At 35.7% G+C, this 13963-nt stretch overlaps 1 protein-coding gene across 1 annotated transcript; it reads left to right on the forward strand.

The window, feature by feature from the left end:
* Window positions 1-10942: 10942 nt before the first annotated feature.
* Window positions 10943-11506, forward strand: LOC137398205 (axoneme-associated protein mst101(2)-like). Its single transcript, XM_068084312.1, has one exon. It carries the CDS (start codon window positions 10943-10945, stop codon window positions 11504-11506), a length of 564 nt encoding a protein of 187 aa, XP_067940413.1.
* The last annotated feature ends 2457 nt before the right edge of the window (window positions 11507-13963 follow it).

Here is a 13963-nt window from a genome sequence, read left to right on the forward strand (position 1 = left end):
TACTAGTTGTGGCGTTATTACTAGTTGTGACGTTATTACTAGTTGTGATGTTATTACTAGCTGTGTTGTTATTATTAGTTGTGTTGTTATTACTAGTTGTGACGTTATTACTAGTTGTGATGTTATTACTAGCTGTGTTGTTATTACTAGTTGTGATGCTATTACTAGTTGTGTTGTTATTACTAGCTGTGTTGTTATTACTAGTTGTGATGCTATTACTAGTTGTGTTGTTATTATTAGTTGTGTTGTTATTACTAGTTGTGATGTTATCACTAGCTGTGTTGTTATTACTAGTTGTGTTGTTATTACTAGTTGTGACGTTATTACTTGTTGTGATGTTATTACTAGTTGTGTTGTTATTACTAGTTGTGTTGTTATTACTAGTTGTGTTGTAATTACTAGTTGTGTTGTTATTACTAGCTGTGTTGTTATTACTAGTTGTGATGTTATTACTAGTTGTGTTGTTATTACTAGTTGTGTTGTTATTACTAGCTGTGTTGTTATTACTAGTTGTGTTGTTATTACTAGTTGTGTTGTTATTACTAGCTGTGTTGTTATTACTAGTTGTGATGTTATTACTAGTTGTGTTGTTATTACTAGTTGTGTTGTTATTACTAGTTGTGATGTTATTACTAGTTGTGTTGTTATTACTAGTCAATGGAAGCTACCATCTAACAGAAGCTAATGTAATGCAAGCTACCTCTATAATTCTCGTGATATGGATGCATGTTTACTATTCGGAAATTTGCTGGATGCAATGCTTTCCACTTAAAATTGCAGCCATCTGTGACCTCATTTAATGCAAGCCGCAAAGGCTTCATCTTTAAATATAATCTGGAAAAGCAGTCTAGTTGTGTGATATGATTTACTCCGTACATCGACACACTGCAGAGGGAAAATTGTGTATTGACTTACCAGATAAATAGCATATAAACATTTATCGACGCATCACAGAGAAAGGGGGTTTTCAAAAATTTATCGAGTTTTTGGAACAAGGCTAAGCTAGAATTAAACTTGATCTAACAGGATTGCAAAGAAACATAATTCGTAAGGTTGGTCCATCACGAGCGCCCATGAGTTTAGCACATGCATTCACCGGTGATGTTTGTTTAAAACATTTTCATAGGGCTCACTGTTTACTAGATAATTCTGTGGGTACATTATTCTGCCAATCAGCTTCACATCAAAAATGTATCATGGTATACGATTTATATATCATGGTATATCATGGTACATCATGGTATATCATGGTACATCATGGTATACGAAGGGCAGGGTCACAAATCGCAAGATGTTAAAGGAAACAGCTGCACAATTGGATGTCAGTGTAGACATAAACTATTGCTATCAATGTCCTGTTGAAAATAAAACATTTACAGTTATGAGATTATTTGGATAGCGATTCTGAAAGTATTCAACTCAGAACCTCCTTGTTGTTAGTTACATGTATATTGTTCAAGCTTTAGAGAACTCTAGTATTTTAAAAGTTCAAAGTATCAGTACTCTTGAGTCTAGTATGTCATACTCTGACAAATCAGTAGGCTAGTATGTCACTACTTTCACATATCGGAGACTGTGAGACATACGGTACACTATGTTTCCTTGATGTGAATGATTCGGATTTGGAGTTATGCACACGTTGAGTTACGGTGTGATAAGTATTTCAATGGCCATTCTCGTGTTGCAGATTAACGAGAGCACTTTCTTAAAAAAGAAAAGTTATTTTATGCCAGAGCGCATAATAACGCATTCGCAACTGCTAAAATCAAAACAGGAACGACTGAAGTATGGAAAATGTTTTCAATAGAATAACTTGTACGGCATTTTCTTGCTCATCATTCATAAGTGTGAAACATTCAGTGAAAAGTAACAGGCAACTCGCTTGACTCGTAAATTTCTGCTGTTTCCATCTCAATTCTCATCTTATCTGATGACTCAAACCTGTGGACTAATTGTGCAACGGAAACGTAGCCAAAACACTGCTAATTCATCACAGACACATTCCTCTTTACAAGAAGGGATTGACACTTTTGCAAACAAACACCGAGTTCACGATGTTGGCACCCTCCATGACATCAAAAGTTGTTTACTCAGATTATTGAAAAACATTTAAAGTAATTTTCATTTTATGTTTACTAAATGCTGATCTTTTGACCCTCGCTGAACCTCGTTCAGCTAACGAGGTTCTTTAACTGGGTGCTGATTTACTTGACTCATGTTGGCAGCTAGTCAAACCAATTTTATTTCTCTAAATCGGGAGAAAGATAGTTTTCTATATAATTTAGTCAGTAACCAATCAAGTCAAACTGGATATTTTGTCCATGAATTCGCTCATCTGTCCATTCGTCTACCCGTCCATTCGTCTACCCGTCCATTCGTCTACCCATCCATTCGTCTACCCGTCCATTCGTCTACCCGTCCATTCGTCTACCCGTCCATTCGTCTACCCATCCGTTCGTCTACCCGTCCATTCGTCTACCCATCCATTCGTCTACCCATCCATTCCATTATTTTTATGTCATAATAGGTGTTCACTATATTTACTTTTTTAACTGCATCTCAAAAGCAAAATTTAGTTTGACATCAAACAGGTATATTTCAAAAAGCAAATTTGACTGTTACATAAACTTTTTACATTCCAAATAATGACTCTTCGAATATTGTTATTATTGTTATTGATAAACAATATTTTAAACAATGTAAAGAATATTAACTGTTTTATTTGTTGTATGAACATAATATTTACTGAATTCAAAATGAAACAACTGTTACTGCTGCTGAATTCAAAACAAAACCAGGTGATACATATTATTGTTTTACACTACTTGATGGTAACATTGTTATTTTTCTCTACACAAACATAATTTGCTTCAGATAAAATGCAATTTACTGGAACTAGTACACTCACTGTAAACTACAACTAGTACACTCACTGTGAACTACAACTAGTACAATCACTGTGAACTACAACTAGTACACTCACTGTGAACTACAACTAGTTCACTCACTGTAAACTAAAACTAGTACACTCACTGTGAACTACAACTAGTACACTCACTGTGAACTACAACTAGTACACTCACTGTGAACTACAACTAGTACACTCACTGTGAACTACAACTAGTACACTGACTGTGAACTACAACTAGTACACTCACTGTGAACTACAACTAGTACACTCACTGTGAACTACAACTAGTACACTCACTGTGAACTACAACTAGTACACTCACTGTGAACTACAACTAGTACACTCACTGTGAATTATAACTAGTACACTCACTGTGAACTACAACTAGTACACTCACTGTGAACTACAACTAGTACACTCACTGTGAACTACAACTAGTACACGGACAGCTAGTCCCATGGACTGTGAGAGATCATCGTGTGTAATAAGTACATGCAGAATTTTTCCACAAGCAGGAAGGTGGTCCCATGGCGCAGTTAGTACCGCTTGGCTACTAAGCCGCATGTGCCATGCATTTTTTTCTTAACATACCAATTGCGCCTATAGACAGATGGATTAAGATTAGAGTGAAGATATATAAACGGGAAAACAAAGATCCCTACTATAATCTGAGCTGTTCAGCTGTCCAAAGCCATGCTTTGGGTAAAAAAGATTCCATATCACAGGTATTGAACTCAGAGATTTAGCTTATCAGCTGAGCACACTACCATATGCGGCACTCCGATACCTAGTTACTATTTGCTTCCCTCATGGCACACAAAATTGCGAGAATCATGTGTGAACAACAACAGAGTAGAGTTGGAGTGTTACAATAGAGTGACATGTCAGCAGTGGTTTGCACATGGAGATGATAAGATCTAAGGCACAACACAAGTCATACATATTCGCCTCTCAAATTGTATACTAATTTAATTAGCAGCGCTGCCGACCCCCCCCCTTCCTCCCTCTTCATAGTGCACTCAACCCTTTAACAGGATCTTGTCTACACACGCACGATAGTATTTAAGTTGCCTTTTATATCGCATCAAAACTTTTAGCTGTGATTTTCATTTATACAATCTGCGGAAAGAGAGAACAACTCCTATAAGGCTAATAACCACTTTTTCACTGAGTTTTTTAAATTTTAATATTATTACATCATTATATATATATATATATATATACAGTAAAACATGGATAACTCGAACTTCACGGGACCGAGCGAAAGTGTTCGAATTATCAGAGCGTTCAAGTTATCAGAGCACTGTCACAAGTCCATGTATTTACTTATTTATTAGTAGATACATGTATATATACAAACAATGATATAAATCAAAAGCACAAATGGCTTGTTTCAAATTAAATGCTTCTAATGTAAAGTTTAAAACGTTTTTATCAAAAATTATAGAGATTTTTCTATCACTTGAGATTGGTTTGTTGTTTGAGGTGATGTTATTGCCAGGACGTTTTTTAGATTGACATTGGTAAAACTTGATCGTTGTTGAAATGCTCAAAAGAAAAGACATCTTTTTCTTTTGAGCGTTTTACCCACGATCAATTTTGCCGATTTTTCTTGAAGTTTATGCAAAGATTACCTTACTTTACCTGGGATTCGTTAAGAGCAACACTCCGAGGCAGTTCAATTAAAAGTTTTACGAGGTTTTACGGTACATTGTATATCACTCACGCTTTTTGAATGGATACTTATTGAATATACACACGTATTTTGTGTTTAGGTCAAACGATGAATAGTTTTTTTTAGCTAAGACAACGTATACGTTTAATTACAACAATTTTTAAGACGTTTTAAACATTCAACATTCCGACGTTGATTCAACACGGAATCAACGTCGGAAAACTATTCATCACGGGCTAGCCAGGTCACGCACTCAAGGATTTTCGCCACGGACATACAAAACAAAAACAACACGCTGTTTTTGTTTTGGGTGTGCATGGCGAAAATCCTTGCGCGTGTGACCCGGCTAGCCCGTGCTATTCATCGTATAGCAGTATAAATCAAATTTCACCAAACCTTTAGAAAAGTCGTTGACAAAAATATTTTGCCGATGGAGGTAATAATGACGCTTATGATTTACGAAAAGATGAGGTTTACCTCTATGGCTTTGAATAAAGTGATTTTCTAAAGCGATAACAACCGTTTCGGTAGCCGTTGGGCAAAAAAACAGTTCGAATTAACAGTGTTGAGTTCGAGTTATTTATAGCAATTTATCATTACGTGGGAACGGACCAAAGAAAACGTTCGAATTAACCATGTGTTCGAGCTATCCGTGGGCGAGTTATCCATGTTTGACTGTATATATATATATTTCTCAAAGTTGGTTGTGTGTGTATTAGTGTATTTATCTGTTGTTGTGATTGCCCAGCTAGAGCTATTATTTTAGTATTGCGCCCACACGTTAGTATGCCCGTGAGAAAATATTTTGGGACCTAAGTATATGCAACACGATGCTTCTTCATCTTTTTTTCGTTAGCGCTAATTTGTTCTGCCCCACGATACCAACAATAATTTATCTCGAACTTAATTCGTGTAATTTGTGTACTGATTATATACGCTATTAAAAGATGTATGTTGCTCGCTATGGCAAGTTCAGCGTCCATTACTGTAAAAACCAATAAAATAGATAAATGATAAAATTTTAGTGAAAAGTTTGAAGTTTATTAAAATACATGCTGAAACTTCCTGCAAGTATGTGCTTAGTAAGCTAAATTCATTTAAGTTAGTTTCAGCGTTTATGTTACACGTCTGTCTCAAAGGTAAGAACTTTCCACGTAGTAAAATGTAATGTTAGATTATCTTGCAGATCATAACCACAAAATGCACTAAAGTCATTGTAGGTACCTAAGGTTGTGGGTTGTAGATTGTAGTAACTAAGGTTAACATAGCTTTTTGGTACTAATATTAATGATGACGATTTTTACCAGGAGGTGATTGCGGTAGATATTGACTGGGTTTCTATACGACTCTATGTATGTCTATAGCCTATGATATTTTCGTAGAAATTTGAAATGCCAATTTTCGCATGCCAACACTGAACTGAAATCATATTGTACACCAAGTAATTTTTCATTGCAATCGTAGCAAAACAGATTATATTAAGCCATTACTTGCTAATGATTTCACATTTAAACACCTTTACATTTTGTTTTTCCTCCCAAACAAAATTTTTTTTTGTTTTTTATCTCAATGAAACACTTCTTTCAAGTTATGATGTTTGAAAGTTACAGTTTAAAAATCTTTACAGTTGTTTTCATTTTCTTTCCTAATTTATTTCAGCTACAGAAAACACTTCTCTCATGATATGAAGTTTGAAAGTTCGAATAGCAAATGTTGTTATATGTTAAATACAAACCAATTTTAAGTCCAAAGAATTATTTATTACCCGGGTAACGCCGAGTAGTCCAGCTAGTATATGTTTCTCAAAGTTTGTCTGTCTGTGTATCTGTCTATTTGCCGTTGTGTATGTCTAGCTATAGCTACTAAAATCTTGGAATTTAAAATTCTGAACTGCACTCATGGAGATTGCATTTGCAATTTTTTTGTAGCATGAGCTCTACCACTGAGCTACGCAAGGCATATTGATTAAGGAGACTATCATATACCGCATAGCGTATGTACACGCTAAATGACGTATTATCTGAAACTATAAATTCTATTAGTTCTATGAAACACGATGCTTTTTCGTGTTTTCTTGAACTTCTATTTTCCATTTTTCGTAATGTTCAATTGCTATATTCAAGGTCAAAGCCAATTTTTTTCATATGGAAAATTATAGTATTTCCGTAGGAAAAGCCTCGACATTCTGTCACCGTTCGGTCAAACAAAGACGGTACGATATCTCATTTTTATCCTTGTACCGGTATCAAGAGGTACCAGCATCGCCATATTTAGAGTTTTGATAGATCGCTTCTGGTTTAACAGTAACCTTTTTTATACACACACCATTCTATGCAAGAATTGTTATTATTAATTCAACATATTCAGGATTTTTATTTTGTTTTCTCAGTTCGTATTAATTGTATCATTACCGAATCATCTTTTATTGTAATCGTAGCAAAACAGGCTTAATTAAACAGACTTATTACTTGCTAATTATCTAACATTTACACCTAAACCCTTTTATAATTGTTTTACGTTTTTTAAATTTAATTGGCACAAAACATTTTCCTCATGACATGCATTTTGAAAGTTAGAATGGAAAATGTTGTTGTATGTTAAATGCAAATCAATTTTCTGTCCAAAGACTTTTTTATTACCCGGGCAACGCCAGGTAGTACAGCTAGTTTATATATATACGTGACTCATGCAGTTTACTTCTCAGAAGAGGGAACCCTGAGTTACCTTCTCTTGCCTCTTTCTGAGGACAACCATAGATCAGGTATTAAATACAAACTGTTAAAAGGTAGTGGAGCCCCTCATAAGTCTGCCTCAGTCACAAGAGAGTTTTTCAGATGATTGTCTTCTATTCTGACTTTTGTTTATAGCAAGATTGTGAGCGGATATTCCAGTCCAGCAGATATTGGATCAAATCTGCATGCCGACGGCAGCTGGCAAATAGATGGCTTGAAATCAAATCTCCTTAACATGAATTAAGTCTGTCTAATTCATTCAGTCTGATAAAAACATTGCATTGTGGTTAAGCTTTACTTCTTGTTCTGCAGTTATAAATAAGACCTGGTAACCCTGTAAGAGGTCAATAAGTTGTAATAAGTACTTAAACAACTATTACTTGTATTCAGAAATGCAGTATGCTGATTGGTTCAGCCAGAAGCGCGCTCGACTGCTGAACGAAATGTGCAACTTTTTTTCAAACATCTAATCGTGGCTCCGGATAACCAGACACCGCTCTTATTATAGTAAAATTGGAGCTCTGGCAACGGTTATTATATTATTATATGTGTATTAAAACTACCAGTTTGAACGTGTTATGCTATGTAAGGTAACAATATAGAAGATTAACAACATCTGCAGTCATCATTCTCATCCCAAACTCATCGGCAGCGTCCACTTTTGGCCACTGTAATATTATTGTAAATATATATATTAAATTATATTATTAAAATATAATTTTGCATAAAATAAATTGTTTTGAAGGGATTTTATAATACCAATCAGTGGTGATCAGTTTGAACATTCACATAAGAGCAGATAACTTCAAAGTATAGGTAAAAATGGGTCAAAATCTCTCGATTAAAAATTTTAATTGATAACTCACAATGGCTATTGTATTAAATTGCAGATGGGTTTGATGAGCAATAATTGGGTAGCTCTATTAATTTGGGCATCTCTATTAAAACCATTAACTTGCCCTATGAAGGTTGCTAAAACTACTTTTAAGGCCTTCAGATGATGCGGTGATAATTATAATATTAATGTAATAGAAATAATATAGCAATCCTAATACCTAGGAAGAAATAGGAGCAGACGTGTCCTTCAAAACAATACAGAAAACAGCAATTCTAGGGACAGCACACATTATTGCTGTAGATAGAATAAGACAGTGACAACCATATGACCATTACATAGGGCCTGGGCTCACCTGCAACCAACGTTATAGGTTGCGATACGAACCTCCCATAATAATAATAATAATGCTAATAATAATGATAATAATATTGCCTGTTGTTACATGTAGTGTTCTTGGCACAATAACTAGCAGAGGTTTAGCCTACCCTGAACTATAACAGTTTTACATGACACAGAGCTATGGAGTCAATGTTAGTTCTAACACTACAGAGTTATGGAGTCACTGTTAATTCTAACACTACATAGTTATGGAGTCACTGTTAATTCTAACACTACAGAGTTATGGAGTCACTGTTAATTCTAACCCTGATGCTTTTGGTCAAGGTTACATATTACAAATTGACTCATCTCAACCTTTTCATATGACAAAAAGTGGCGCCGTTTTTTCCTTTCAATTTTAGCATCAGGTGGTCCTGTCTTCCGATCATTTGATAATTGGTAAACTTATCAAATGATAATTGGTAAACTGATATTCACAAAACATCCACACAACCTTTATCATATCAGTTAAGTTAGTCTTGAGTCCTCTAGTCTGGCATTCTCAATCCTGTGTCATCTAACAACAGCAAATAGTATTAATTGCCAAACTGTTACCTCCTTGCGCTGGCAGTTGCGTGGTGTAGTGCATGTCATGGGTCATTAATCAAAAACCCGCTCCAAGGTAAATCCATGCGCTGCTTCTGATCAGATACAGGACTTGGAATCCTCGCTGGTGTTGGTGATTACCATTACTAAAACGGTGACATGAGGTGAAAATGAAATATAAAACTGAGTCATCGGTATCGCTGCTATTACAGGTTTATAAGGTTACAAGGTATACTATTTTGCCATTTTTCAGAGTAACTAGATGACACAGGATAGCAAGTCAACTTAAAAGCAAGTTTGAGTGATTTTAGTTTGGTACCAGAATGTTCTAAAAAAGTAGAGATACAAATCAGAGTCAAGATTGACAGCTCAAGATCCTTTTGCAAACTTTTGGTTCCCATCCAGGTTAAAGATCAATTGCGGTATAAATACTTAAAGATAGTATGACATTTTCTCTTGTCTCATTTCAGACCAAAACTTGCTTCTTTTTACTTCTACTCTGTAATAGATACACACTGTGATAGATATGCTCTGTTATAGGCACACTCTGTGATAGATATGCTCTGTTATAGGCACACTCTGTGACAGATTAACTCTGTGACAGATTAACTCTGTGACAGATGAACTCTGTGACAGATGAACTCTGTGATAGATATGCTCTGTTATAGGCACACTCTGTGACAGATTAACTCTGGAACTGATGCAGAGTGTGTTTTATACACTCTCTGATCGATAAACTCTGTGACAGATACGTTGATTAAACTAGTTCTATAAGTTTATCCCATTTATTTTTAGAATACAATATAAATTGATACATAATACATATAAGGGAATATGAGTATATAGTGAGGAATTTGTGGTTAATATTAAACAGACAAACGGAGTTGCCTTCTCATGTATATACTGCTAGCTCATCTTTTCCCTTTATAAGTAATTCTGCACAGAAAGCTTGAAGATCGTCAGTATTGATATCTTTCATTCTCTCAACTAACAAATATTTTGTATGTTAGATTGTATGATTATATATATAGTGTAACTAGTTGTGCAACACGGCGTTGCCCGGGTAACAAAGTCGGGACAGAAAATGGATTTGTATTTAGCTTATAACAACATTTCCCATTCAAACTTTCAAACTACATATCATGGGAGAAATGTTTTGTGTATTTGAAATAAATTAAGACAAAAATAAAAACAACTGAAAAGGTTTTAAAACTTTATCAAACAACTGTAACTTTCAAGCTACGTGTATTAGCCTGGCAATTGCCAATGGAAAATTCCAGTAAGCTGTTAAGCTTCTAATGACTGTACTCCATGACGTTTGGTTGCGTCAACATTGTTGTCCAGCTACAGTTATTCTAATAATAGCTATAGCCGGAATGCAGACAGACATGCGGACATACTTTGAGAAATATGTATATAGCTACAATTATATATGATATAATTATATAGCATTGTAATACAATTATATATAATATAGTTAAATATAATTGTACTATCTATAACTGTATTTAACTATAACATATATACAATATTATATATAATTAGTATTTATTGAATATGCTACACGATAATATGTAATTATATATCTATAAATGCCAGTCTGGTTGCCACTGAGCATTTTGTGTCACTTTTTTACAAAGGAGGCAGGAAACGGGGTACAACCTTTTTTAAAATTAACAAGTAGACCACAGCATGCTTTATTTTTTTAATTACACTGTGTAGAATCTACTTAAGTAGACACTTACACAGTGTAATAATGAATAAAGTCGACTAGAAAAACGTTATTCGGACCTAACGTTCTTTTGGTGAACTTTGTTGGCTTGTGACAGCTCTGAGACTTTATAAATTATAATTAGACAGATATGCATGGAGACAGAGATGCACGGACACAGAGATGCACGGACACAGATATGCACGGACACAGAGATGCACGGAGAAAGAGATGCACGGAGACAGAGATGCACGGAGACAAAGATGAACGGAGACAGAGATGCACGGACACAGTGATGCACGGACACAGAGATGCACAGAGAAAGAGATGCACGGAGACAGAGATGCACGGACACAGAGATGCACGGACACAGATATGCACGGACACAGAGATGCACGGAGACAAAGATGAACGGAGACAGAGATGCACGGACACAGAGATGCACGGACACAGTGATGCACGGACACAGAGATGCACGGAGACAGATATGAACAGAGACAAAGATGAACGGAGACAAAGATGCACGAAGACAGATATGCACTTACACAGATATGCACGGAGACAGATATGCACGAAGACAGAGATGCACGGACACAGAGATTCACGGAGAAAGAGATGCACGGACACAGAGATGCACAGACACAGGTATGCACGGATACAGAGATGCACGGAGAAAGAGATGCACGGAGACAGAGATGCACGGAGACAAAGATGAATGGAGACAGAGATGCACGGACACAGAGATGCACGGACACAGAGATGCACGGAGAAAGAGATGCACGGAGACAGAGATGCACGGAGACAAAGATGAACGGAAACAAAGATGCACGGAGACAGAGATGCGCGGAGACATATATGTTCAGAACAAAAAAAGACACAGTGTCAATGATTTTTCTTTGTGAAGCAAGACAATTTCCTAATCAAAGAAAGGCATGAGCCCAAAACAGACTTACTTGCTGACATTTCAGATAGGATATTAGCATGCTCCAATGTCTTTGCGCCAACCCCTCCTCATCCTTTTCAGGAATTGCTGCCTAGTTCTCAATATACAGCGCTGACACTCTGTCTAATTTTGTCTAATTGTATAATTTTTGCAATCCATGAACTTCCTTCCTTTGTATTGCTATCAATGACTTGCGGTATGGCAACTCCGGAAACATCACCTGCCAGATTTCCTGTCTAAAACAAAACACTTTTGTTTGTACCATAAAAATCTATTTGTAAGTCATACAATGATAGTGTAGCAACCACTGGGTGTGTCATTGGCCAAGCGCTACGTTGGGCTGACGAGTGATCATGTCTACATGGGACACTATAGTTGAGGGAAGGTTGTGTCACAATTGTGTCAAGGTTATGCCATTAAGAGGTCAAGGACAAAACAAGCCATAGACTATCAAAAGAAACACTGCTACTAATGGACTTGTGGGGTTAGTTATTATCCACATGTCAATAGTTAAGCGACGGCTTTTGTTACTGCTGCAGCATCAAGCTATGATACTTACATCACTACAACATGTGTTAAAGCAGGGGTCGGCAACCTTTTCCAGTCAAAGATGCATTTAGACCCGATTTCCGGAGGAAAGAACGCAGTGGAAGTCACAAACAAATGTATGTAACAAAAATGTAACGTTTTTGTTTAGCTTTTAAAATTTTTATACTATGTTTATACTATAAAACGAAAGAGTGTGGCATGTAAAATGACTTAACTGCTGAAAAAACCAAACTATACTTTTGAAAAAAACAAAAAATAATTTTGGCCTTTTGATTGGCACATAAATTGTTATGAGGTTTAAGCTTACTACCTGTATTAATGTTGCTGTTTGTCAGTAGTGTTGTTGACGATAATGCAGCCCGAAGTGGCTAGCCAGCCTTACTAAATTACAAATTGTTTAACCTCCTTTGTTGACATAATATTTGAAGGTATCTCGTAGCAATCTGGCCATCTGCGCGAATCCGTTAGTACGTTTTTCTGCCCTTTCTAGTTAAAGCCACGTGACAATCGTGTGATAAGGGACTAATAATACAGCTTTAGAACGTAAATAGTGACGCATAACAAGCGAAAATGTTTGATTTATCATCGAAATTACATTTTTAAACCTATATATTACAAAATCTAGGGAAAAGTATTCTAAAGTTTCATGAAATACTTGGTATATAGTGGAAAACTAAAAAAAGTCCAAATGCGGAAAGAGCCAAAGCGAGAAGTTGAAAGAGCCACATGCGGCTACGGAGCCGGAGGTTGCCGACCCCAGGGTTAGAGCAATGATACTAACAAAACTACAGCAGATAAACTAGAGCAATGATACCAACAATACTACAACAGATAAACTAGAGCCATGATACTAACAATACAACAACAGATAAACTAGAGCCATGATACTAACAATACTACAACAGATAGACAAGAGCAAAAATACTAACAATACTACAACAGATAAACTAGAGCCATGATACTAACAATACTACAACAGATAGACTAGAGTCATGATACTAACAATACTACAGCAGATATATTAGAGCAATGATACTAACAATACTACAGCAGACAGATTAGAGCCATGATACTAACAATACTACAACAGATAGACTAGAGCCATGATACTAACAATACTACAACAGATATATTAGAGCAATGATACTAACAATACTACAGCAGATAGATTAGAGCCATGATACTAACAATACAACAACAGATGGACTAGAGCCATGACAGTAACCATACTACAACAGATAGACTAGAGCCATGATACTAACAACACTACAGCAGATATATTAGAGCCATGATACTAACAATACTACAACAGATAAACTAGAGTCATGATACGAACAATACTACAACATATATATTAGAGCTATGATACTAGCCATACTACAACAGAGAGATTAGAGCCATGATACTAACATTACTACAACATATATATTAGAGCAATGATAATAACAATACTACAACAGATATATTAGAGCCATGATACTAACAATACTACAACATAAAAACTAGAGCCATGATACGAACAATACTACAACAGATAGATTAGAGCAATAATACTAACAATACTACAACAGATAGACTAGAGTCATGATACTAACAATGCTACAACAGATAAACTAGAGCCATGATACTAACAATGCTACAACAAATAGACTAGAGTCATGATACTAACAATACTACAAC

The sequence above is a fragment of the Watersipora subatra genome, chromosome 6 (assembly GCF_963576615.1).
Source record: "Watersipora subatra chromosome 6, tzWatSuba1.1, whole genome shotgun sequence".
NCBI classification, from domain to species: Eukaryota; Metazoa; Bryozoa; class Gymnolaemata; order Cheilostomatida; family Watersiporidae; genus Watersipora; species Watersipora subatra.

Coding starts and splice junctions, on each gene's coding strand:
- LOC137398205 (XM_068084312.1), top strand. CDS start 10,943: ATGCATGGAGACAGAGATGCACGGACACAGAGATGCACGGACACAGAT.